The 26,376-nt window shown below is 41.1% G+C and overlaps 1 protein-coding gene and 1 long non-coding RNA gene across 5 annotated transcripts in view; one reads left to right on the top strand and one right to left on the bottom strand.

Moving 5' to 3' along the window:
- LOC134346994 (uncharacterized) overlaps positions 1 to 25,368 on the top strand; it is a 33,103-nt gene extending 7,735 nt beyond the window's left edge. The window contains exons 2-3 of one of the 3 annotated variants that reach the window (XR_010018059.1): positions 9,793 to 9,910; positions 22,554 to 25,368. This is a non-coding gene — a long non-coding RNA (uncharacterized LOC134346994). Of the gene's footprint in view, positions 1 to 9,792; positions 9,937 to 19,634; positions 20,389 to 22,553 lie in introns of those variants that run through there. The other 2 variants (XR_010018058.1, XR_010018060.1) reach the window with 2 other exon arrangements.
- Positions 1 to 26,376, bottom strand: part of LOC134346993 (phospholipid-transporting ATPase ABCA1-like) — a 170,398-nt gene that overhangs the window by 65,082 nt on the left and 78,940 nt on the right. For both annotated transcript variants that reach the window (XM_063048934.1, XM_063048935.1), the window contains exons 8-16: positions 25,380 to 25,469; positions 18,934 to 19,171; positions 15,026 to 15,165; positions 12,726 to 12,842; positions 5,549 to 5,746; positions 4,754 to 4,959; positions 4,416 to 4,592; positions 2,934 to 3,156; positions 1,066 to 1,287 (exon numbers count right to left, since the gene is read on the bottom strand). In XM_063048934.1, the coding sequence (XP_062905004.1) occupies positions 1,066 to 1,287; positions 2,934 to 3,156; positions 4,416 to 4,592; positions 4,754 to 4,959; positions 5,549 to 5,746; positions 12,726 to 12,842; positions 15,026 to 15,165; positions 18,934 to 19,171; positions 25,380 to 25,469 (1,611 nt within the window). The remainder of the gene's footprint in view (positions 1 to 1,065; positions 1,288 to 2,933; positions 3,157 to 4,415; positions 4,593 to 4,753; positions 4,960 to 5,548; positions 5,747 to 12,725; positions 12,843 to 15,025; positions 15,166 to 18,933; positions 19,172 to 25,379; positions 25,470 to 26,376) is intronic.

Here is a 26,376-nt window from a genome sequence, read left to right as displayed (position 1 = left end):
AGAAGGTCAGCCAGTCAGTAAATTGATCTGGTGTGTACTATATACACTAACAACAATGCTGGGAACAATGAGGAGCTCCTTTTGAAAACGGTAGTCAGAGTTTCTCTGGGCACAACTAAAGTCTCTCAGCAAGAAACACAAAAACATTCTGTGGGTTTGAACACAAATTCTGGGCCTGTTATTGCATGTTGTTGGAAGTTCTATCTTTTGGCTGAGAGCTGAAGCCAAACTCATGAGGAACTCATCATTCCTCAATCAACGTGTCAAAAGCAGAACCACCTCTCCACTAACTCTTTGCTATTTTGTAGAATGCATTACTTATATGTTGGTTATCATGTCATACATAACAGTGAATAAACTTCCAGGAACCTTCACCTGTTTGTAGAGTGTTTCCAATATCCCAAGGACAAGGTAGGTACAGTACAGATGATCAGTAACTAAAGTGGAAACACCAAAAAGCAAGTTCAGTGCTCTCAGCTTTGCCTTAATCAAAATGAAACATGCAAGGAGGGGAGTGGTGGAAAGGCAGAGTCCGAGATCACCCCTGTCCCCACAGAAACACCCAGCTTTCTGAGCACTAACGGCAGAAAACAAGCTGCACCAGTTTTGGTTAATGGTCTCAGTGGGGACACTGTTAAGTGTAATAAAGTAAAATAGATTTTCACTGTCATGAAGTGATACACTTATGTGTCATTACTATGTATACATACTCCCTTGAAATCCAGTACATCTCACAAAGGATACTGCTCACTCATGCTAGTAGTGTTCAACTTTTTCAAAAAAATTCATTAGCAAGGCATCAAAGATTCAAACTGCTGGCAATGTCACTCAACATGCACAGATATGGTCATCATCTGGTATAACTCAGGTTCTGATGAACCTTGTTGCTTCAGTCTGAGGAAACAATCTACTTCAACTGCTTCTTCTGATTTGAGGCATTAAAGGCAGAATCTGAGCAACAAGTCACTACTGTGTTGGTAATATTGCTCCCAGAGCCAACATATTACCTCCAAAGCAGGTTCTGGAATATCAAAGTCAAGTTTGGTGGTGAAAAAGCCTACTTACTGCGAAGATTTTGATCGGGTAGTTAATGTACTCCTGCCAAGCCATACACAGCACATATGGGAGGTAGAGGGTGAAGTAGATAATCCCTCCACAAGCTGCTGCCAAGTTAGCCTTTGAGAACATTGTGCTGATCAAAAAGCATTGTAAGATGGTAACCACTCCAAAAACTGCGAGGAACGTGAAGACGGCAGCGGGGTTACTGTAAGGCAAGATGTTCCCTTCCTGAAAAAAAAGATGAGAAGAAATTTAAATAACATTTTAAATCCAACACTGAGAAGCAAATTCTAAAATAATGTGAATTGTTCTGTAATACTAAGTGTCATATTCTGATGCAAACTTAAACAACAGCATCTGATTCAAGGTGAAGTGCATCCATAAAAGAAAATAGCTGACTGTTAAAAAAAGAAACATGTACTTGATTTGAATCTCATTTGCTTCAAAAACCTGCAATGAAATTAAAGTGTAGAAATATGATACAAATGCATAGCTGATTGCAATAAAGCACCAGCTCTGAATCCTCATTGCAGATCTAGGCTAACACTTCAATTTGGTGACGTCAAGAGGCCACAGTAATCTGGAGACTTGAATACAAAGCTTGTATTTATACTTCCTGTGCAGAAATGTGGGAATACTGCACAGTTAGAGTTGGTGATTCTCAGATGAGGTGATCAAAATTCCTTTTGCCCTCACAGGTTAAAGGGCTAGCGGGTCTCTGTTCAAATTTGAATTTCTTCTGGCAAGATGGCAGCGTGCGTAGTCACAGCAAACTGTCTGGGTCCAACAAATGATGCAAATACTCGTCTTGTGATCACAAGACCCTGCTGAACATTGGTAATAGAAAATCCTGCAAGTCCGATTAATTGGTTCATTGGTGAGACCAACAGTGAAGGAAGCTGCAGGGCCTCAGTCATTGCATGAACCAGGCCCTCATGCTGCAGTGTTACCTGTTACAGCCACCCAGTGGAGACGGCGGGAATGCTGGAATCTGTGCTGGGATGAGGGTTAGCCTCTGCAGGCCAGCTCTCCTGTTGGTGTTCTCCAGTGTTCGCTCCCTGGAAGGTAAGCTGGATTTCCTATGTCTGCGGCTGATCCAGCACAAGACAAGCTGATTTGTGGCAAAAACGTGATTCCAGGACATCCCATGCACCATCAGTCTTCAGGCCAAGCCACTTGGGGACTTGTGCTAATACTATTCTTTGTATGTGTTTTCGTAACTGTATGTGCCAAGTATGAGCTGTGTTTTCCACCTTGGCCCAGAGGAATGCTGGTTTATTTAGCTGTATTCATGTGTAAGGTAGAATCACAATCAAACTTGAACTTGAAGTTGTTTAACGAAATAAGGGGTTGACCATTTAGAGACATATAGCATGTGCCAACTATATTTTTTTTGTGAGGGTCACGAGTCCCTCTTCCTTAAAAGGGTGATGGAAGACCACCATTGAATATCTTTAAGAGAGGTAGATAGATTCTTGAAAAGCAAGGTGGGGTGGAGGGAGGGTGTTTACCAGGAAGAGGTTAAAGTATAGAATTAAGGTTTCAGTCTGGTTAGTGGAGTCAGAATGAGTGGTTGAGCATCTAATCCTGCACTGAATTCCTATATTCGTCTGACTCTACAGCAGACATTGGGCTCTCATCAGTAATCCCAGGATTGTGAAGCAAGGATGGAGGACCATCCATAGATGCCCAGCTAAAGCACTGTCAGTAGTTCCAAAACAGGAGAATCAGGGACATTCTTCCTGGCAGTCACCTTCAATTACCTAGCAACATCTACTGAGCTAGTGGTGTTCCAGAATGAGTTAGCAAAGGATGAAGTCAATGTAAAACCTTTGTTTTTTTAACTAACCATCACCTGACAAGTTTCCACTTACCTTTAGAATCACAACCAGCAAGCCAGCGCTAATGAGCAACGGAATCAAGCTGCTGATGAACCAGCTAACCCACAAGGTACCACTGCTCAAGCCCATAATCCTCATGGTCTCTTTCAGTCGTGTTTCCTTCTCATACACTATCCCTTTGATTATCACAGCTACAGAGTATATCCAGGCCAGTGTGGTGAACAGAGGCAGAGACTGGCTCAGGACACGAAGAAACCTAAGGTCAAACAGCAGAAGAAGATTTTTTTTCAGCAGTACACAAATCGAAGCACGAATGAGTACACTTACATAAAGGCTTTCTTGTGAAAATCATGAAAACCTCAGTCTACTGTCTGCATCAGACATAGATTCCCGTAGACTTCCTGAGCCGGACATCAGATCATCTATTATCATTTGGTGACATAAGAGACTGCAGATGCTGGAACCTGGAGCAAAGAACGAAACCACTGTCCTGGCAGAACACATCGCAAGGAGCACCAGCACCTTTACTTTCTTAAGAAGTTAAGGAGACTCACCTTGTCACCAAGCACTCTAACAAACTTCTACAGAGATACTGTTGAAAATATCCTGACAGGCTGCATCACGGTCTGGTGTGTCACTTCGATTACACAGGGACGTAAGAAACTGCAGGGTTGTGGACTCTGCCCAATATCACAGGCATACCCCTCTCCACCACTGGCAGCTCTGCCTCAGGAAGGCAATATCGATCACTGAAGATCCCCAATCACATGAGCCATACCATCTTTCTGCGGCTATCAATGCAGAAGCTTTAAATCCCCCGCCACTAGGTTCAAGTATTGCTGTCACCTTTCAACGGTTTGCTTCTTGAGTCAACCAGCAAATGACTTACAGTTTAGAAACACTATGACCACCTCGTACTAAAAATGGCATCTGCTTGTTCTTTCTCGTATAAATCGTCTACAATTTATGTTTAATTTACGTTGTTCTTGTGAATGCTGCTTGTATTGCATGAATGGGTCAGCAGTAAGTTTTTCATTGCACCTGTTCATATATGTACTTGCGCTGATGATAACAGTCTTGACTTTAAGTTTGGTGAAGGAACCCATTGGGTCAGGTGGCATCCTTGAAGGGAAATAGACATTCAATGTTTTGTGTCAGTACCCTTCATCCTAAAGTTGTCAGTGGAATGTTAGTGGGATGTGAGTCCTGCCGAGACGTTTCGGCCTGAAACGTCGACTGTACTCTTTTCCTAGATGCTGCCTGGCCTGCTGAGTTCCTCTAGCACTTTGTGTGTGTTAGTGTGACGTTAGATGTGAGTCCCAAAGACTTGCCTGCAGGGAAATTCAGGGGGAAGCACTGCATTCCGCTCTCTTGAATGCTCTGAACTATTAATTCAGTACAATAAGGAGGTTGTCTACTCTCTCCTGCACCTAGGAAAGTACGTATTATGGGAGGTACTCTGGGTAAAGCAAAACCCATTAAATGGAAGTTTAAGAGTAACTCTCCTGAACTTACAAGTCATCCACGTAGCAGGGATATGGCATTTGCTGGATGTATACACCTGTCTCCTCCTTGTTGCCTGTCACCGTGCGGATAATTGCGTGCTCTACTATATCCTGCAGGTAGGAGAAGCCGCCCCAGATGTAACGGAGATCCTCAAATGGGTCAGCACGTGGCCCCGGATCCCAGTACCTTCAGGAGAAAGGTTGCAAGATGAACGTGAGTGGTTCTGACCAGTAAGGGTTACACAAAGCAGTAAGCCAGTCTGACAAGACCACGCAACACAACTTTTGTTTTGTTAACTAAAAATATTGCAACTTTTAACACTGTGATTGGAGATGTTTGAACCATACCCATCCATTATCTTATTTGTTCGTTCCACATTGTCGATATCCATCCGGATCTTGTACTTCATGTGTTCTGATGGTTTTGTACTGTTGGAGTTAGAGCCAAGGAACACAATTCCTGCCCAAAACTTCCTCTCATTCAGCAGTTCCATAGATTTATTAATTAGTTTCTCCTCAGTGGACACAGCTTCCAATTTGTCCCATTTTATGCACTAGGAACAGTAACAAGTTATGGGTAATGTGAGGGCGGTTGTTAAATATCAACATTTGTTTGTAACACAATCCTAGCCCAGAACTTCCTCTCATCCAGATATTCTTCTAACAAGAAACTGACTTCCACTCAGATGCACATGGCAGGAGACAATAAAAAATTAGTCAACCCCCTTAGATTTATAGCAATTATGTCTAAAGATGGAATCTTTGAACTGTACATGATCTCACTTACCCTTCAATGATATTCTCCTCAACTACTTCCTGAGGTGGTGTGTCACATATTCCAGCTACTTTCAGGAGATATGTTTCTTCTAAATTCTCTGTTAAACTTCCAGTAACCACTACTTCTCGTTTCACCACACTTCCACCTGTCCTTCTCCTAAAACATCAGTTTTCTAGAGAAAAGTGCCTCAAACGTTTCAGGTCTGGGAATAAATGGAACTCCTCACTAGGTAGGGATCAAATCTGGTTCTCATTTAAGGCAGACTCGAGTTTTACCTCTGGATCCCAACACCAAATATGCATAATCCATAGGAAATATTCTATTGACCTGGACCTGAAAAATATGTTAGAGCTCATAAAACTTACCTCCATTGCAAGTGAAACTGTGTGAATTGCCTGTTCTGTCTCATTATAAGCATTCCTCCAGGTGTATACTGAATGATTCGAATGCTGGACCTCTTCTGGGTATTTTGCGATGAAGTTGGAGAGGTCAGTAACTGTCCAAGAGGTTCCAGCCAACTTTGAGTTAATGTAGTCACCCATAACTTCTTTCTTCAGTAGACTCTGCAAAGATAAGGACGGTTTTGTGCTCAAGTCTCCAAACTACCATGGCCTCTTGACTCGACTGAACCGCAATGTTAGTTTAGATCAGGAGTACCCTACCTGGGGTCCATGGATCCCTTGCTTAATGGTATTGCTGCACGGCATGTGAAGGCTGGGAACTCCTGGCCTAGATCTACCATAAAGGAGTCACAGCCTGTTTTTTATATAATCAGCTGTCGTATTTCTGCATTCTACTTTCATTGCAGGTTTTGGAAGCAAGTGGGATTTAGATTTAAATACATATATCCTTTTAACAATCCGCTATTTTCTTTTGTGGCTGAAAATCTCCTTGAATCAGATGCTGTTGTTTATGTTTGCATCAGAATATGATACTTAATTGTACTTAAAGAGCAGTTCAAATTTATTGTAATTATTTCAGGTTTTTGGTTCTGAACCTTGGAAAGGATCAGCCATCTGAGATCTTCCCTGACCTTCAGCTCAGTATGAGGTTAAACAATAGACCTGACCACTGAATTGTTGGAGGTTCAGTCCAAATCCATTTCATCAATAGAATGTCTCAAAAGGAGCGGCTAAAGAATTAACTTTGGGCGAAGTATTAAAGGACCCAGTAATAAGTGAGTTAGATTGAGTGAGCATATGGATCATCTATGATATAATTTATTGGGCCAAGAGACCTGAGGAGATGAATGGCCTCAGAATGTGGTTTCAGTAGTCACAAACATTGGGCTCATTATAAGCACCAACCAATCTGTTAGCAAAATAATGTTGTCCATTCTCAGAAGATATCCATATTTTTAATCCCAGGTGCACAATGAAGGGCTAATCTGCCCTCTTCTAATTCACACTAAATCCTGCTCACCAATTCCCAGTGTTTGCACTGGCTTCCTAAATCAGAAGTATTTTAATGTTAAAGTTTCTACTCCATTGTCAAAACTATTGTGGTCTCAGCTCTCCCTCTTTCTGTATTCTCCTCTATCTTTAGAACCCACTTAGATCTCTCCACTCTAATCTTTGCAGCTCTCTTAATGGCAATCTATTACACTCTTAAAAAGCCCAAAATCTCTCTGCCTCTCATTCAGTCTTTAATGTGCCTCTTAATGCTCATTTCCTTACCCAGCTTTTCTCTAGTGTGTGGCATAGCATGAGTTTTTATTTGGTAGAACTGTGCAGTACACTCAAGGATGTCCTTTTGTTACGTTAAGGGAACAACATTTCCGAAAAAGTGCGATACCTTCCAATCCCTGAATTAAACACTAGGGGGCAATACAACGTAGAGAGCCATTCACAGGAGCAAACGACACAACACAAACTCTCCCCACTTTGGGAGATGGCAAGTTCTTCATTTACAAGCCACTCAACTTGTGTGCTTATTTATTCACAAAGAATGAATACATTGTATAAATATCATGCCATAAACAAAAAAAATCAGATTTATGAGCACTAAAACTGATTTCACACTTGCCTTTCTTTAACTAGGCTTGTTTTGTCTGCAATAAAATTTATGTTTTTGGATTTTAAATGGATTATTCACAAATCTCTAGACATTGATACAAGTTGGAACCTCACATCCGCTCTTGCGTCCACAAAAAATGTAATAATTGTAGGTGATCAAAATGCACTGGTACATGTGTTACATTATGTTTCAGTGTCACTGTGCATTCAAATAGTTTGCACTAACCTCAGTTTTGTGGGGTTGTGTTAGGTGGTGTGGTACAGCTGGTGGTTGGTAGAAGGCTGCAAAATGTGTTCACACACCTGCACATGTGTGTCAGTGTGTATAAGCATTCATAGTGCAGGAAGGTGCAGAACTCCAGAGAAGGCAGTGACACGGTGGCTTAGAATGGCTTCAAGTCAATGGGAGAGACAGCACTCTTCTATATTTCACATTCCATGTCACCCTACTGCTCCTTCCCACCCAACAATTCCCATGGGCTCACAAACTTCTATCGGCTTTCTGACCAACAACCCACAAATGAATCACAAACTACACTTCCTCACAAATTTCTACAGATGTACCATGGAGAGCATTCTAACTGGCTGAATCACCATCTGGTATGCTGGGGTGCTACTGCACAGGATCAAAACAAGCCGCAGAGAATTGTAAACTTAGTCAGCTCCATCATGGGCACTAGCTTCCACAGTATCCAGGACATCTTCAAGGAGCGATGCCGCAAAATGGTGGCATCCATCATTAAGGACCCCCACCATCCAGGGCATGCCCTGTTCTCTTTGCTACCATCAGGGTAGAGGTACAGGAGCCTGAAGACCACAGCTGATGATTCAGGAACAGCTTCCTCCCCTCTGCCACCAGGTTTCTGAATGTACACTACCTCACTACTTTTTTATTTTTATTTTTGCACTGCTTATTTAATTTAACAATTTAATCAATATATTCCTACTGTAATTCAGTTTTTATATATTATGTACTGCATTGTACTGCTGCTGCAAAGACAACAAATTTCACAACATACGCCCATGATAATAAACCTGATGCTGGGGGATTCTGATTCCTCCTCCACCTCCATAAACACTGCACAACTGTTTCCACTGTCTTCTTTCCAGATCGTTGATGAAGAAACTTAAGTCTGTAGACTTATTTCCCCTCTCCGTTTAGCAGAGTAAGTTGTCTGGTGGTTAACAATGATAAACTAGCTTCACAAGCTTATGTGACTTCCTCTGTGCTCACCACACATCTTTCACTTCTGTGGCTGTCAATCCTACAATTTCTGCATAGAACCCTTATGGGATGTGGATTTAGCAAATACTTATTACATATCCGTAATTAATCTGAGAAGTTTGTCCTGAGCTACCTCTTAAATGGTACTTTGATACAACTGCTTGAGGCACTATTGCAAAAAGCTAGTGTTAGTGCTAATGTCACTGCAATATGTAATTGATGAGATGCACTTTGAAGTTTTCATTCTAATGCTCTGACAGCTGAAAAAAATGGCAATTGTTCAATGTCAGGTGCTCTGAATCATAATATAGAAAAACTAGTGAAAATGATCAAAAAAGCAGATGTTGGCGATCTGAAACAGAAGACCTTTTATTGGAACTCTACACCAACAAGCTACATTTATTTTTATAATCAATTAAGCATGAGTGATTCAGGGACTGCTGACCTGCAGTTGCCGGAATGGAACAGCAGAATTCCTTTCCCATACCTGAGAGTCAGAAGGCACCAGTCCAACTACTCACAGGAAACCTAGATTGACAGTAATGGGAGTGCCACATTATTAGAAGTGCTGATTTCCATTTCAGATTGTTTCTGCTCTTCCAGATAAATTAAACAATCCCTGGTGATCATTGAAGTAGGGCAGAAGTGCTATCGTAAGTGTACAGGACCCTCAAAAGATAACAATGGTAAATCAGCTTATTTGGCCTGCCTATAGGGTCCTGCTGTGCACAAGCCGTAATCTCAATATCACTGGTGCTTCATTGGTTGTAGACAACATTGAAACATTCTGAAAAATATTACAGGAAATCGTTCTTGCCTCCCGAAAGATTGATGAACTAGATAGATTTTGAGATAACCCAGTGGTTCCATAGTCACTAATAATCAATGGCATTTTTTAAAATTCCAGATTAAGTTAATTTGAAATTGATGTGCTGGGATTCGAGCTCTGCCCCCAAGATCAGTAGTTTAGGAATCTGGATTAATATTCAAGAAACACTACCAACTCCGGTCATCTGTGCCTATTTGTAAAAGGTAAGGCATACCAAACATAGTATCTGATTTCTGAAAAGTATGCCTAGAATTGTGATCCATTGCACCTCCCATTGAACAATTGCCATTATACTTAGCTGTCAGCCATGGAATATGAGAATGAAAGCTCTAACGTGTAGCTCTGCGACTATGATTGCAGTAAGACGAGCCAACTCAAACACACCTGCAGGTATGTCTGCACGACTGACTAGGGTACAGATTCAATACAATAATTGATCCTCTGTTTCCATTAATTAAACTGTATGGCAGAACCTGATGCGGATTCTGATTCCTCCTCCGTAAACACTGCACAACTCTATCTACTATGTCTTCTTTCCAGGTTGTTGATGAAGAATTTTATAAATTATGCAGGTCAAAATCATCAAGTGAGACTTGCATGGGATGAGCTGAAGAACAAATAAAAGGTGCACGATGGGTTTCCTGACTCCATGGAGGAGGTAAAAGAAAAACTATATACAGACAGGTATTTGAGATGCAAAACTAACAACCTAATTCTACTCCAAATTAGCTGGAACACGACATGTGTAAAGAGGACCAAAGGGGAAAAATTCTTTAAGTGACTTCAAGAGAATTTTTAAAATCACCATGTGTAAAGCCCAGTAAGAGAGAGCATATTACCAGAGAGTTTTAGGAAATGGACCTGGCCAAGAGGAAAGTCACCAGCGATCCCCAGGTTGGTGGGTCAGCGGACCACAAAGACGGAAGCTTATGGAATAAGCAATCATAATCTAATTGGATTTGGTACAGTTATTGAAAGTGATATAGATAGGTTGGGGTAAATGGCCAGTAACTTTAGCACTAACACTGATTTTTTTTTGCAAGCAGTTGTTTCAAATTGCAATTGAAGAGGCAACGCAGGACAAACATCTCAGATTAATTATGGTTACGCAATAAGTATTTGCTAAACCCACATCCCACAAGGGTCTAAGCAGAAATTGTAGGATGGACTACCACAGAAGTGAAAAATGGGTGGTGAGCACGGAAGCCACATAAGTTTGTGCATCTGGTTTATTATTGCCAGGTAGAGATCCGGTAGAGCCAGTTGTCAGGCAGAGATCTGGTAGAGCCAGTTGTCAGCTAGAGATCTGGTAGAGCCAGTTGTCAGGCAGAGATCTGACTTAGCAAAAATGAATTGGAAGTGACTACTTCAAACAAAATGTTTCAAAGAAGTCATAGCTGTTCAGACTGTGAGGTTTATGACAGGTATTCAACAATTAAATGAAAAGAAGGAATCCCAGCTGTCAGGCTCTTGGACATTGAGAAAACATATACTATAGGATAAAATAAAAAGAGGAAGCTCACCACAAGTAGATGGACTCTTGACTTCAGAATGTACTTCATCATAGCCATACACTTTAATGTCTACCTGCACTGCAGTTCCTCTGTAACTGAATCATTTTATTCTGCATTCTGTTAGAGCTTTTCCCTTGTACCACCTCAATGTACTGATGTAATTAACTGATATGCATGGATGGAACACAAAACAAACCTTTTCACTGCACCTTGATACACATGACACTAATACATCAATTTAGCAAATACTGAGAAGGTGCAAGGATGAAATTCAAATGGAAATTAGAAAGAGGATAAAATAAAAAGTACCCACAGGTAAAGCACTAAGATGTCTGAATATATGAAGGTAACAGGAACTAAAGAGGGGGATGTAGGTCCTCAGGAAGTTGAAATCGGCAACCTAAGTGTAGAAATACATAATTTGTGAACATCTTGAATAAGTACTATTCAAGACTTCTCAAGTTGCAGGAAGGGTTGATGTGGATGTTTGGAAATAACAGAAAGTGAGGGAAAGAGGACAAAATAAGAGGTCGGATATCTTTAAATCTTGATATATTTCTAAGCCCTGGTCAGATGTTTCCATCAATCTTAAAAGAAGCATAGGAGGAAATCACCTTAACACTGATTATTAATCAGCCAGCCAGTGGAACCAGTCCCTTTCTCCTTATTCCATCAACAGCTTATCTGGAGTACTGAGGAAAATATCAGTTTCCTTATTTTAAGAATGGATGCTGGTGCTTTAGAATTGGTTCGGAGGTTTACTGCACCAAAACTGGAATGGGAATGTTGTCTGAAGAGGAAAGGTTGGACAGGCTAAGCATCTATCTTCAGGTGTTTAAAAAGTGAGAAGGGACTTGATTAAGACATACAAGGTTTGAAGGATATTAATAGGGTGGATGTGAAGAAAAAGTTTCCTCCTTGTGGGGGAGTCTTAAACTATGGGTCACTGTTTTAAAAGAATACTACTGAAAGGTTTGTAGCTTGATAATACGTATATTTCATGACAAAGTGATTTCACCTCAAATTCATTTCCCAAACAAAATAACCTATTGCTTGCCAACTGGAATATAGTCCAAAGAAGGCTTTGTGGCTGAAACTGTATTAACCACTTAGTAAATTTTGTAGGTAGTCAAACTCCATACAAATATTCTGTGTCATCCCCAACATTGACCATAAATACTTGAGAGGATTGTGGTGGAAGTTTCCATGGTTCTTTTCTTCCCCTGATAGATTTTGGGTTTTCTTATCAGATTCAAAATACAAAAATAGGCCATTCAGCCCAGCCTGGCAATGACAGAGATAATCCTCTGCATTCTTTGCTTCACTCTCTACTTTGTGTCACCCAATCATCGTATAAGAACCATAATAAAGCAACAGATAGACATAGGCCCTTTGAGTCTGCTGTGCCAGGACATAAGATCATGGTTAATCAGTTCTGATGCAAAGTTTCAATTTGAAACATCGACAATTCCTTTCTCCTGATAGACGCTGTTTGACGCACTGTGTTCCTCCAGCAGATTTTTGGTGTTCCAGATTTCAGTATCTACAGTTTCTTTTGTCTATCCAGATTCCTGTCAGGTCCTATAAACCCCTTAAGTCAAAAAAAATCTCTGGTTTGAATGTATTTAATGATGCAACATCTGTATCTTTCTGGGACAAATGATTCAAAGATTCAAACAGAGAAGAAAATTGTTCCTGACCTTAATCTTAAATGGACACCCTAGCTGGCAGTTGCCCCAGCCAAGAAAACATCTTAGACGTTCACCCTCTCAAGCCCCCTTCATATTTTGTGCCCAATGTAACGCAGAATCAGCTTAGACTTATGAGCACACTTTGTTTGTGACACACACTCAAATACTAGAACATTCCAAAGTTAATCAGTAATGTATGATTTGATGACAGATGATGACAAAATAAACAAGCTTAGAATGGACACATATTAGAAAGCATGTAACTCACTCGAATCAAATCCATTGCTTGGCTTCTTTCCATAAATTCCCTTACTTTTGGTCCAATTTCTTCCCACATCTCTCCAGCTTCCCTGAAGACACTCAATTCTTGAAAGGTCTTGTTAACCTAAAATTAACAAATGACACTATTGCTAAGCATGAAAAACAGGCATTCTGGTGAAATATCAGTAAGGATAGATATTGTTAAAACTATCTCTTCAACTCTTGTTCTAGATATGAGACCAAAGCACTGAAAAAGCCAAGTTATTATTTGTTTTCATAATTTGAAAGTCTCAAAATAATATTGATGCTTACAATATACATTTACAGTTCAAAGTAAATTTATTATCCAAGTACATATACGAAATGTCACCATATACTACCTTGACAATAATTTTCTTGCACTATGCACTACCCAGTATCACATAAACTACTGCCACATGGTTTATAGCATCAATTAAGCCCTGAAATAAAACAGGGAAATAAGAGAAAATGGCCATACAGATGCTCTAGCCTGTTCCATTGTTGAATGACATTATATTTTGGTTCTCTATCTCATACCGCTGAATAATTTTGGATAAAAAATATCCTTTATATCTCAGATTTAAAATGAAGAATCAACCCTGGTGTAATTTGCTGAAGGGAATTCCAGACTTCTACCATCTGCTGTGTGTAGGAATGCTTTCCAATTTTGCCCTGACCCTGCCCCCAGGATGTTAGACTACCCAACTAGTCTCAATAAATTTCCTTTCTCTGATATATTGGCACCTCAGGATATCTCAAAGACTTTAATCAAATTATTCTTTTGACTTCTACATTCCAGAGCACTTGCATTTTTCTTCATGGTCTGACCTTTGGAGCCCATACATTAATTTGGCAAGTCTACGTTCCATTCCCTCCACAGCCAATATATTATTCGTATGGTTTGGTGCCTAGAACTACTCACTTGTGGTCTTAGAAGGACAAAACATAGCAACAATTATACTTTCTATCTCCTCGTCATCCGGAAGTAAAGGTCAGCATCTGATTGTCTTCTGCTCTGTCCACTGCTTTGTATTGAGCTATGAAAATAGAACCTCAAGTCTCTTTGGAATTCAATTGTTTCCAGCTTTTTAATTTTTGGAAAGAATTCTGTCCTTTGTGAGTCCAAATATCATGTTGCCTATTTGAATTTAATTAACCACAATTTTTTTTAGTCACACAATCCATTAGTATATTTTTTCCAATTCAATACTCACATCTACGGAGTTCACAATACCAGTACAGACTAGCTTTATGTAATTACTTTTGAGCGCACTTACCATCTCAAACCAAGTGAGGGCTGAAATTAATTATGAACAAATATTTGTCATTCCTAAATTGGTCTTACTTTTCTTGAGAATACTAAACCTACTATTTTCGAGTATTACATTTTGTGATTTTATGGTATCCTTTCACCTTTCATCGTCCAATCATATTTTGAACAGTAATTTTACACAATAAATAATACGTGCACAGTTGCAGGGGAGTTATTCCTAAAGAAAATAAAAGGTTTTTATTTTAAATACCTATAGTGATGATTGACCTACAATGATAAGTACAATCAAGAAGTTTGTCTTTCCGAAGAGACGTAGTTAACTTCCTGGCAACAGCATCATGGGTGAATAGTACAGGGTCATTAGTACAAACTGTATAGTTTTAATGGGAAACTCAATGCACAGAGAGTTGAACAAACTACATAAAACAGTGTGACAGAAAATAGTGCTTGGATTTGGTACCATAATGGCCCAAATGACCTAGTGGTCATGAGATCACAATTTTACCAGTAGTAGCTAGTGCAACTGATTCCAGTAAAATTGATCACTTCAGTGTTGCAAAACATAAAAGGGTGAGTAAGACTTTCAACCGTTAGGCCAATTCTGCTGTTCAATTAGATCACTTAACTTAACTCTTCCCACTAATGCACACTTCCTGTGTATGAAATCAGATTCATAAGATTCTAAGTGCATTCAGATTAATTTGGGCTACTGCCAACAAGAAAAGTGCTTTGAAATCCACTATACAGAGAATTTCAAAAAGTTCCCTTTAACCCGGCTAAAAATAAAACAGATCTTAAAGTCAGAATGATGACTATACTTTTTCAACTGAAGGTGATAGGTTGGAATCCTGTAAATTGTCAAAGAGCATTTTATCATATTAAGGTGCTCTCATAATAAGAGGAGTACATAACAAAGGAAGAATATGGGTGGGTTGACAGAAAAGGACACTGGGGATTTAAAAAGAGATTAAAAGGATCAAAGGTTCCCTCACCCATATAATTATAAAGCTTACCTCTTTGATTATTTTCCGGGTTACAGGAGTATCGGGAGTGTACAGAACTTTACCAACCAACAGTGGTTTCATTGCCCTCCAGATCATTTTTGAGATGGGATTGGATTCCAAACTCTTCATCAAGTCATTGCAGTATGGTGCTTAAAAGGGAAACAGGACAGCTTTATTTTTGGGAATGATTGATAGTTGATGTTGTGATAGTTGTCATTGAAAACATATCAGTGAAGAAAAGGAGGAAAACAGCAAATAGACAGTGAGACAAAGAGAGGACAGAGAGAGAAGGGGGAGAAGGGGGGGAGAAGAGAAAGGGGGAGAAGAGAGGGGGGAAGGAAGAGAGGGAAATGCAACAAGAGAGAAAAATCTTCCATAACCTTAGGATTCCCAACCAGCCGAACAGTCTAAAGAAATGTTTTTGAGCTGTGGGCACTACTGCAATAAAGTACAAATACAGATTGTCCAGAGCAAACTCCCACAGTAGCATTTCTTTAATGTTGGTTGACGTATCCAATATTGATCTTGTTATTCTTCAAAATATTGCTATGAGATCTTTTGTGTTCACTTCTGAGAATAAATGGAGCCTTTGTTTAAGTCTTACCTGAAACTGGCAAATTGGTTTATTTTTGTCATACGTACTAAGGTAAAGTCTTGCATTCCGACATTACAGATCGCTCCAGTACAACGGTGCAATGACATAGTACCAAGTAAAACAATAAATGTGGTGTCAGAGTAAAGTGTTACCATTACAGAGAAAGGGCAGTGAGGGTATAAAATAAGGTGCAAGGCTACAGTGAGGTAGGTGCTGTGGTCAAGAGTCTATCTTATACTAGAGGACCATTCAACAGTTTTATAACAGTGAGATAGAAGATCTTGGGTGGTATGTCTTTTCAGGCTTTTACAACTTCTGCTCAATAGGTGGGGTTTTTGATTATGTTGGCTGGTTTACCAAGCAGCGTAAAATGTGGACAAAGACTATAGAGAAAAGGCTAGCTCCTGTGATGTGCTGAGCAGTGTCCACATCTCTTTGCATTTTCTTGTGGTCTTGGGCAGAGCAGATGCTATACCAAGCCATGATGCGTCCAGATAGGATGCTTTCTATGGTGCATCGACAAAAAATTATGAGGGTGAGAAGGCACAGGTCAAAACTCCTTAGCATCATGAGGAAATTGGAGCAGGATAGGCTCCTAGGAACTTGAAGCTCTCCACCTTCTCAACCTCAAAACGGTTGATGTAAACAGGAGCACTTGCACTGTCCCCCTTCCTGACGTTAATGACCGGCTCTTCTGGTTTGCTGAGATCAGCTGTTGTCATGACAATATATTACAGGATCTCTATCTCCTTCCTATACTTGGATATTTGTATTTGAGATATGCCCCACCATGATCATATCATCTGCAAACTTGTAAATGTAGTTACAGCAGAATCTGGCCACACACTTATGAGGTAAAGAAAGTAGAGAAGGGGACTGTGGATGCAGCCTTGGGAGGCACCAGTGTTGAAATAATTGTTGTAGAGGTATTGCTGCCTATTTTTATAGCTTGTTGTCTACTGGTCAAGAAGTCAAGGATCCAGTTGCGGAGAGAGGTGTTGATTCCCTGGTCTAGGAGTTTGGCGATAAGATCACAGACAGTACCTCAGAAAAAAGAATCTGTGACTGCAGAATCGGGCCCTGTGTATCTAAGAGTATTCTATCCAGCAGCAAAGAAGTTTCAGCTTTGCCTGGCTAACATACTGTAAATGTTTCTGGGTTCAAAACAGGCCAGACAGCATATTGTGCATGCAGGACACTAATTATTAGCAATCATTTAATGAATGAATTCACTCATATAATGCCATGGAGTATAATGTATTTAGGTAGTCAAAAGAAATATATCTCTTTAAATGCAGTGGATAGTCAACAGTTTTAAGGGCTACCTGTACATTGCTCATTCAGGGAAGTGGTCTGGCAGGATAGAATAAGAAAATCAGCTTCTAGCTTGTATTATGAAAATACAGCTATGAGTCACAAGCTGTGGGTTTTTTTTGTCACATGGTACCTAAAATTTCTGCAGCGTCTTTGGTGGAGGGATGGGTGCAATTACATCCTCATCGACCACACCCAAATTGGTTGGTGATCTGTCCTCTATAAGAACAAAGTTGAATTGGTACCCAGCTACAATGTCTGATGATCTTGTTTGTGGGGTTGGTTTTGGGGACAGTGTGGGGAGTTAGGGGTCAAGTTAAGGTTTAGATACAGGAATGAGGGGGAGTTAAGCGGTCAGAGGCAGTAAATAAAGGTCAAACATAAGAGGTCAGAGGCAGGAGATTTACTAGAATGTTACCTGGGTTTCAGCACCTAAGTTACAGAAAAAGGTTGAACAAGTTAGGTCTGTATTCTTTGGAGTGTAGAAGGTTGAGGGGGGACTTGATAGAGGTATTTAAAATTAGGAGGGGGATAGATAGAGTTGACATGGATAGGCTTTTTCCACTGAGAGTAGAAGAAATTCAAACAAGAGGACATGAGTTGAGAATAAGGGGCAAAAGTTTAGTGGTAACACAAGGGGGAACTTCTTTACTCAGAGAGTGGTGGCTGTGTGGAACGAGCTTCCAGTAGAAGTGGTAGAGGCAGGTTAGATTTTGTCAATTAAAAAAAAAATTGGATAGGTATATGGACAGGAAAGGAATGGAGGGTTATGGGCTGAGTGCAGGTAGATGGGACTAGGTGAGAGTAAGCATTTGGCATGGACTAGAAGGGCCGAGATGGCCTGTTTCCATGCTGTAATTGCTATATGGTTATAAAGAGTTTGACCAAGAGATCTCAAGCCTAGGTCAGAATGTTCTGTGATTGAACATCAGTAATTCCCAGAGGTGAGATCAGCAGACACTGAGGAAACCAGCAATCCCCTGGTTGGTGACAGGCAGCAGGTCGGGTGGCACGAGGGCTGGCAGCTCCCCAGGTCGCCAGGGTCAGAGGTCCATGGGAGCCCATAATTCAAACCCACGATAGGCGGGTTCTGAGGTTGCTACCCAGAGGGAGAGCAAAGTCAAAGATCAACGTATAGAGCATGGTAGAGGCCTGAAGGAGTCACAAGTGCTCAAGTTACCATGTCGGAAGCTTGTATGAGTCTAGAAGCCAAGGCTCAGAGGTTAATCTCCTGATCGGTGAGTCCTATGGTCTAGATCCGAAGGTCAAACAAGTAATCAGCAAGTCTTGGGCATATTCTGAAGTTGGAGGCCTGATGTTGACAAGTGAGAGTCCAGAGCCAAGGAATGGAGACAGGGTAGTGGCCTGTCACTGGGTTAAAGGCCTGTCTGTGTGTGAGTGGGTGGATAGGTGGAAAAGAGGCTTGCTTTGCTGTTGTCTTGTTTTGTTGTTCTTGCTTGTATTGCTGAACATTGTGGGCCGACTATATTGGCAGCAGAAGGTGTGGCAACGCTTGCGGGTTATCCCCAGTGTATCCTTGGGTGTGCTGATTGTCAACACAAACATCACACTTCACTGTATGTTTTCATGTACATGTGATAAATAAATCTGAATCTGAACAGAACAATGAAGGGTGAAGACTTCTTTAATGAGGGTCACCCACTCTGACTGAACATAGTTTGGGAGGATTCATCATTTGACTCCTGCCTTCAACAGCTCTTTCTCCATTTTCCAATGTCCTTAGCATAACTAAAGGAAAGTATTAAAAACACCAAAGGACCAACAGCTTAGTTTCAATGTCCCTTTGACTTTCACCCAAAGTTACTCCCCACTGAGTAATTTTTAATTCCTGGAAATACCAGAGCCGAGCTGGCAACCTGTTTATGGGTCATTTGGCACCCCTTTCTCACCTTCGTTATTCATCGTGTTTCAGCCTGTTACACAAATCATTTATTAAGAAAGTACCAAACCTTTATTTGCATGGAGATGACCAAATGCAGATACTCACTTGTTGAATTGTCATAGTGTGAAGACTCTTCATCTGTGCTGTTTCTGCCCAAAAGGTACTTGTAGTTGTTGTCCTCGTACCAATTCAGGGATTTGATTTTTAAGCCCCCACCTTCTGGATGTCCACACACGATCCTCGACACGGCTTGGTACAGCTCCTGTGGCGATCCTGACAAGCTATCACTGCTAAGCAGCATCACCTCTTTTCTCATGTCACTCCAACTCTTAACCTCAGTCAACTGTGCAAAGACAGAGACACAGGAAACCAAGGGTTTAGCAGCTCATTGGACCCAGGGGCATGGCTAGTACCTTCTGCTCCTCTTAACCAGTGAACAGATTTGCTCTGGCTTTCCTTCCAGTAAACTACCAGCAAAATGAGCTTACTTCAACCCACTGAGGAATCTGATCATTGGAAATGAGGGATTCTATGAAATGCAACGAATATTTAGTGTCCTATGCATTAAGTAAAGGTCATGGTGTCACTATGGATGCAAATGTATCTCTAACTAGAACAAAAGTTCTGGAAGGATAGAAATATATCCACATTTTCCTGATCTAAATGCAGAATGAAGTACTGCATCTACACTATCCTCCCAAAGTTTGAATGTCCTTGAATTTCAGTAGTTGGAACATACAAAAGCCACTAAATAACACATGTGGCCTATGTAACTGAGAATACTCTTTTAACCCTTTATTTTTCAGGGAAGTTTTTAAAGAAGGATGTACGGAGATATTTAGCAGGGGTCTCCAGAGTATGTGCCCAAACTTGTTAAGTATCTGATTCGGTGATGAAGCAAGTGCAGGAAAGCACACATGAGACCTGCAAGATATGTACTTTGATAATAAAATTTACTTTGAACTTTGATTGTTGGAAGTACTGTTGGGTTGGAAGACGTTTCTGAGATAGAGTGAAAAATGGCTTTGTAGAATTTGCATATATTGCAAGAATAATGGCTTATGTGTCAAAACTGCCACCTCATAGTACTGGTGTGCGGTTCCTCAATGCGTATATTAAGATTTTTTTTTAGTAACTGTCATAAATTATTATTTGGTGAAGAACTACATATGATATTAAACCACCTCTTTTGACAAAGGCTTCAATGTTCTGCTTTTTGAGAATTTCACCTTTAGAATAGTACTTAGTGATAACAACTGCACAGTTCCATATCACAGGGTGGATGAGGCTTATATTTTATAAAGTAAAGGCAAGGTAGCTCCCTTGGACCCCAAATGTCAAGTGGAAGATGGGAAGATGTGCTCCAAATCAGAGGCTTATATTCTGTGATTCAATTGGCATTAACAACAGAAATAGGTGAGGCCACACTTGGTGTATTGTGTCAAGTTCTAATTTCCCTTGATTAGGAAGTCAAAGTCAAAGTCAAAGACTGTCCCGAGCCTTGAGGCCCATCAGGCCGGTGCTTATGCTGGTTTCTGTGGCGTGAAGTGACTGAGAGTACAAGACGCTCCCCCCCCCCCCCCGGATAGGACGCCAGTCTATCGCGAGATTAACCCCTAGCATTTGCTGGTACCCATTTTCAGTGGTAAGTGCCTTGCTCAAAGACACAACACGCTGCCTTGGCTGAGACTCGAACCCACGACCTTCAGATCATGTGCCCAACACCCTAACCACTCGGTCACGCACCATACTTGTGTAGGAAGGATGTCATTAAGAGATTCACAAGGATGTCACTAAGACTGGAGGGTATGAGTTATAAGGGGAGAATGGATGGGCTAGGACATTTCACTGGAGATAGGAGACTGAGGACAGACCCCATAGTGGACTATGATTAAGGCCAGTCTTTTTCAAGGGCCGGGGAGTCTAAAACCTCAAGACATAGATTTAAGATAGAAATCGATAGATAGATAGATAGATAGATAGATACAATACTTTACTGATCCCAAATGACTGAAATTACAGTGTCACAGTAGCATTACAAGTGCACATATATATGTAAATATATTAGAAGAGAAGATGGGAGGAGGTCGATTTAATAGAGAACTGCAAGGTAACTTTTCGTACATACAGAGGTGATGGAAAGAGCTGCTAGAGGAAGCTGTAGAGGTGGTTATAATCACAATGGGTAAAAGATATTTGGACAGAAACATGGAGAGAAAAGATCTGGAGGGGTATGGGATGAATGTAGGCAAATGGGACTAGTTCAGATAGACATCTTGAATAGTATGGACGAGCTGGGCTGGAGGGGCTGTTTCCGTGCTGTATACCACTACAATTAATGTTCTGCGTTCCCCTTGTTAATATTTCAATTCTGTGTGAACAGCACCAATGCGGCTTCTCATGATATTTTTAATGCAAAGGTAGAAAGATTCTTGATAAATAACAGGGCACAAGGCTACTAGGGTAGACAGGAAGTGGAGTTGAACTGACACGCATCAGCCAGCCATATTTTTATTGAAAAACAGAGCAAGCTCAAAAAGCCAAAACTTTGCCTAATTTGCATGTATGCTTGCAATTATTGTATGGGGAATTTAATGAGGTACCCAAGGTGATATGCAGATAACGAGAGGAGTAAGCAGTGTTTTCATGTCACAGCAAGCTCTCAAATGGCAATGTGATATTCTCCAAATTAATGTTGAATAAGAGATAAATGCATGCCAGGAAACTGGTGAAATCATGTCACTCATCAAAACTGTCACGGTACTTTTTGCATCCGTCTAAGAGGCAGACGGAGCCTCAGATTAAGTGTTAACATGTGCTTCATATGACCCCATGGGCTGCCTCCCACAACGCAAGATCAAAAGGCTAACTGGCGACTGCATATTGTCATTAGTGCATGGGTGAATGGTGGTATTGCTGGGTATTTGGGGAGAATAAGATGACATTAGGGTAAGATTAGTGTAACTGAGTATTTGAAGATTAGTATAAACAGAAGGGTTCCATGCTCTATGATTCTGGAGCTCCCTCAGTAGCTGCAGAGTATCAGCCTAAGCTGTTCTGCTCAAGTGCTTGGAACAGGATTGAAACCGTGGGTTTTCTGACCCAGAGAATGGATGATTTAAATGTGGTATATCATACAGAGTGGTTTTGTTTTGCTCTGTTCCTTTGTGAACTAATAGCCACTGTGTCAGTGAGAGAACAGTTAAAAGACTTTCCTTTTTTTTTAAATGAACTATTCTCATCCTATCACATCACAGATGATACCAAAGTAAAAACGTATCAGAAACTTTTGAAACTGTAATGATCACCCAATAAAATCTTCTCCACAGGAAAGGACTATCACTGTTGAATCTATGGTTCATCTGCAAATGCACCCACATTGAACAGGGCAACCAGTGTTTTGGGATACTCTAACTGTTCGTCATGGACGGTTTTAAAATATCTTTGAGATCTTACGACTATCAGCAAAAAGCAAAGCGCAGCTATTGTTAGAAACCAGAAACCAGGAGTTGGGAAGTCAGAGAGAATTTATGGAGAGACAGATTAGCAGAGTGGCAAACTGGCAAAGAGGCAGAGAGACAAAGCAAAAGTGACAAGAGAGTGAGAGAGAGAGAGAGAGAGAGAGAGAGAGAGAGAGATACACACACACACAGAGCCAACATTTCAGGGTAGAATCAGTGAAAGGTCTTTGACCTGAAACATTGACTTTGTATCTCTCTCCACAGATGCTGCCCAACCTGCTGGGTGCCTTCAGCATCTTCTGTTTTGGTTAATTGCAGTTTATGTCTTTTTGTCTGATTGGCAATACAAGAAAAAGAGTTAACAGGCCAGTTGGCTGAAGTCCAAATGAAACGCAAGTTCCCCTTGACAGTGTGTACTGGGACAACTTGGCCACGTCAGCTAGTTTGGTATCACATGGCTTCAATTATTTTTAACAAAGGCGAGCCAACGTACTGTAACCTGACACTGCAGCTTGCTCATATGCTTATTTCTGCTCATCTAGACTTATGCAATACAGAAATATATAATTTTTTAAACTTCTGTGGAGTAGTATTTCCAGTCAATTTACTTACTTCCAGTGTTTTTACTTTCTGTGACATTGATTCAAAGGGAAAAGGATGTGTGATCACACAGTTAAATCTGAAACCAGAAGTAACCATAAGTGGCTTGTCAGCCTCTCATGCACTGCGGGGTTACTGGAGTTCATTTGACAGAAGGCTCCTAGCTAATTTAAATGCATAATTCATAAATGTTGCATTCAAGGGAGGGGAGCTCCTGGGATAATAACCACTATTCATATTACAAATGATCAAACAAAGAGAATCTGCAGACAAGTTGGAATATTGCACCACTGTAATGTGTTGGAACATGCAAACAGTATGCCAACACAAAGCAGGCAAAGCAGAAACAAACCCCCACAACAGAGGAGAAGAGAACATAAAAGACTGAGGTGTGGCTTGAACGTGGCTTTGAGGACTGTAAAGATTATAGAGTAGACCAAACAAAGAAGCTTCCATTTACAGAGAGGTCTAAGGGCCTTTGTTGTAAAGTGGTCACAAACAAATATAATGGAGAATTTCTTCAAAATGAGAGAGCAGCAACTCTCCACCACAACTTGTACTTGAGGGGAATTGTACAGGTTTGTGAGGGAAAGCTCGATAAACAGGAAGGATAACTGAATAAGAACCAAAGCAAAAAAAAAAATTACATAGACTGGGAGCATCAGTAGGTCAAGCAGCTTCTGCTGGGAGAGGGACAGAGTCAACATTTTGAATTTCTTTCCATAACTGAGCACTTTCAGCATTTGATGGCTTTGTTTTGGATTTCTGGTACTCTCGGTTTTCTTGCCGCAAAGAATAAGACGCGAAACAAAGATGAGATGAAGGGGCTTGAGAGTACTGGCACATACAGCACCAACTCAGGCATGGTCCAGAGGGGCAGAATGGCCTGCTTCTCTGAGATAAAAGCAGAAAATGCTCTAAAAACTCAGCAGGTCGGGCAGCATCTATGGAAACAGAAACAGTTCACGTTTTGGGGGCTGCGTTCAGAATGGACAGTTGCCTGACTTCTGCTGGAGGTATAGAGTGAGTCAATAACTGGATGTGATTGTAAAGAACCTTAAGCCTTCTTAATATTGATAATTGAAAGCGGCAAAAACTAGTTTTCATAGAACTGTTTCCCAACAGTAGATAGTCCAGACAGAAGGGAGGAACAAACATCCAGCTTGCTTGGTACATCAATGTGGGCCCAGTGGTACTGTGAGGTTGCTAATTCTATGCCAAGTTTCTGGGACAGCAATCTTTCTAAGTTTTCTGTGTGAAGTATGATTTCATGAGCTCAGGGATGTGTATCGCAATATGAAGGAGAAGCCATGAATCCAGTCTAAAAATCACAAATCCCCAATTCATTACACCTTTGACCGTTGGCAAGAACATTTTGATTTTGAGGGAGTCAGTTGTCAGTCAAATAAGCAGGAACTATGTGCTTATAGCCAAGCAACTGCTTTTTCTTCATGCATGGGTTAATTTGATTTGTCAACAGTAGCAAAGGTAAATGTTACCTCCAGGGGTTTTTTTTTTGAAACTATGAACTGGGGTAGGATCCAACACATGGATATGTAATGCCACATTAATCAGTGTCATGTTAGAAATATCTCGTAATATCGGTGCAAAGTTGCACCATCAATTAATTCACTGACTGTATGGATAAATACACCCAATACTTAGCCCACTGCTCTCAGAGGAGTGAAATCAGGAAGTTTCACAATGAACAATGATGATCTACCCATGATACGTTGCAACTTGCCTTCCAGCTTAAGCTGACAGAGAAATTGCTAAGGCAATAGAGGATCCACATGGACTGAGTTTCACCAATGTTAGTGCAATCTGGGTCTTGGACCTGAAACAGTAGCTTTCTTTGCCTGTCCTACCTGAGCCATTGAGTATTTTCTAGTTCTACTTCAAATGAATTTCAACATGGCCTGAGCTTGTGGTACAGAGCTGCAGAACCATGACACTGAACTGATTTTCCTACTGAGAGACATAGTCGTGGGAAGCATCATCGAGTGGGATATGATTTCTTATGACTGGGTCAAAATCATTGTATGAGGTCAATGCCTCAGATGCCCAGGATTTCTCAGTGACAGACTAAAATGCTTGGCACTACACTCGGAACCAAACAGGGAAAATACCACCCTCATCTTAATTGTTTCAGAAGTTAACCCTTCTCAGTGACAGACTAAAATGCTTGGCACTACACTCGGAACCAAACAGGGAAAGTACCACCCTCATCTTAATTGTTTCAGAAGTTAACCCAAAAAATAAGGAAAAAGTCAAGCATCTACTGAAGATGCAGTTAAATTATGAAGCCAGCTGACTAACTCTGTCACACACAGATACTTCAGTACAGGACACAGGAGGCTATGTTTGCCTCTTTGCAACAGTAACACCAAGAGCATAACAAGGACAAGGACTTCCAGAGCAATACTGGTCTCCTGGGCATCATCTGATATCAAATTCCTATGTGCTATTTTAACAAATAGGTCACCGCACCTCTTTAGTGAGAATCATGACGTTTTGAAGCACAGAGTCCATGGCATTAGACACTTCTAACGTTGCAAGAGGATCAATGGCCATTCCCTTCTGTAAAGGACAGACAAGATATTATTAACAAGACAAATGTGCACTGGCAATGATTACCCTCCTTCCGAGACAGTGAGCATTTGTTTCAAATCATCACAAGAACACAAGTTTATAGGAGGAGGAATAGGCCACCAGACCTCTCCAGCTTGTCTGACCATTCACTGCAAGCATACATCATCTCTGCCGATCCCCTATAATTCATCAATATTTCAAATATTTAGTGAGTTTTGAAAAATATATCTTTCTGACCATTTCCTTTAAAACCTTGGGGTTCAGGCCTTTGGCTTCCGGTGATTTTTTCACCTTCAGTCCCTGCGCTTCCCCAATAACTTATGTTACGAGAATACACATAAAATTAAGATGTTTGCTGGCCTGGGCTAGCATCAGTGGCATCAGCAGTTGGTCTGCCACCTGCCCTCAGGGGAAGGAGAGATAAGGAACAATGGAGCAGCGTCTGGAGATGTGTAATGAAGGGATGTGGGAGGAAGAGCTGTCTGGAGCGGCTCCCCCCTTTGAACCCTGAACTGTTTGAAGTGATGGACAGGCGATACCCCAGCAGGGGGATAAAAAGGGACAGGTTCGCTAAGACAGACACACACACCACCCGAGGTAACGAGACCCTGGAAGCGGTGCGCCTCTCACGAGTGGGTGAGAAGTGCCAGACAACGACAAGGGTGGAAAGGTACGATCAGCGGGAACCCGGTGTGTGTCCGCCCTTGCCTGGGTGCCGGGTTCACTGCAGAGGATCGACCGCATCTGGAGGAGGGGTCACAGTCGGTGACCTCAGGTGACATCACCAAGGACCCGCCCAAATGCTGTTTGTGAGCCATCCCGCTGGTCTGTGAGTGAAGCCGTTCTGAATGATCAGTTGTTCCTATTCTATGTCTCTCTTCCCCCACGTTGTCCA

This window comes from Mobula hypostoma, chromosome 5 (assembly GCF_963921235.1).
Source record: "Mobula hypostoma chromosome 5, sMobHyp1.1, whole genome shotgun sequence".
NCBI classification, from domain to species: domain Eukaryota; kingdom Metazoa; phylum Chordata; class Chondrichthyes; order Myliobatiformes; family Myliobatidae; genus Mobula; species Mobula hypostoma.
Note: the sequence above shows the minus strand (reverse complement) of the source record. Positions and strands in the feature narration are given on the sequence as shown.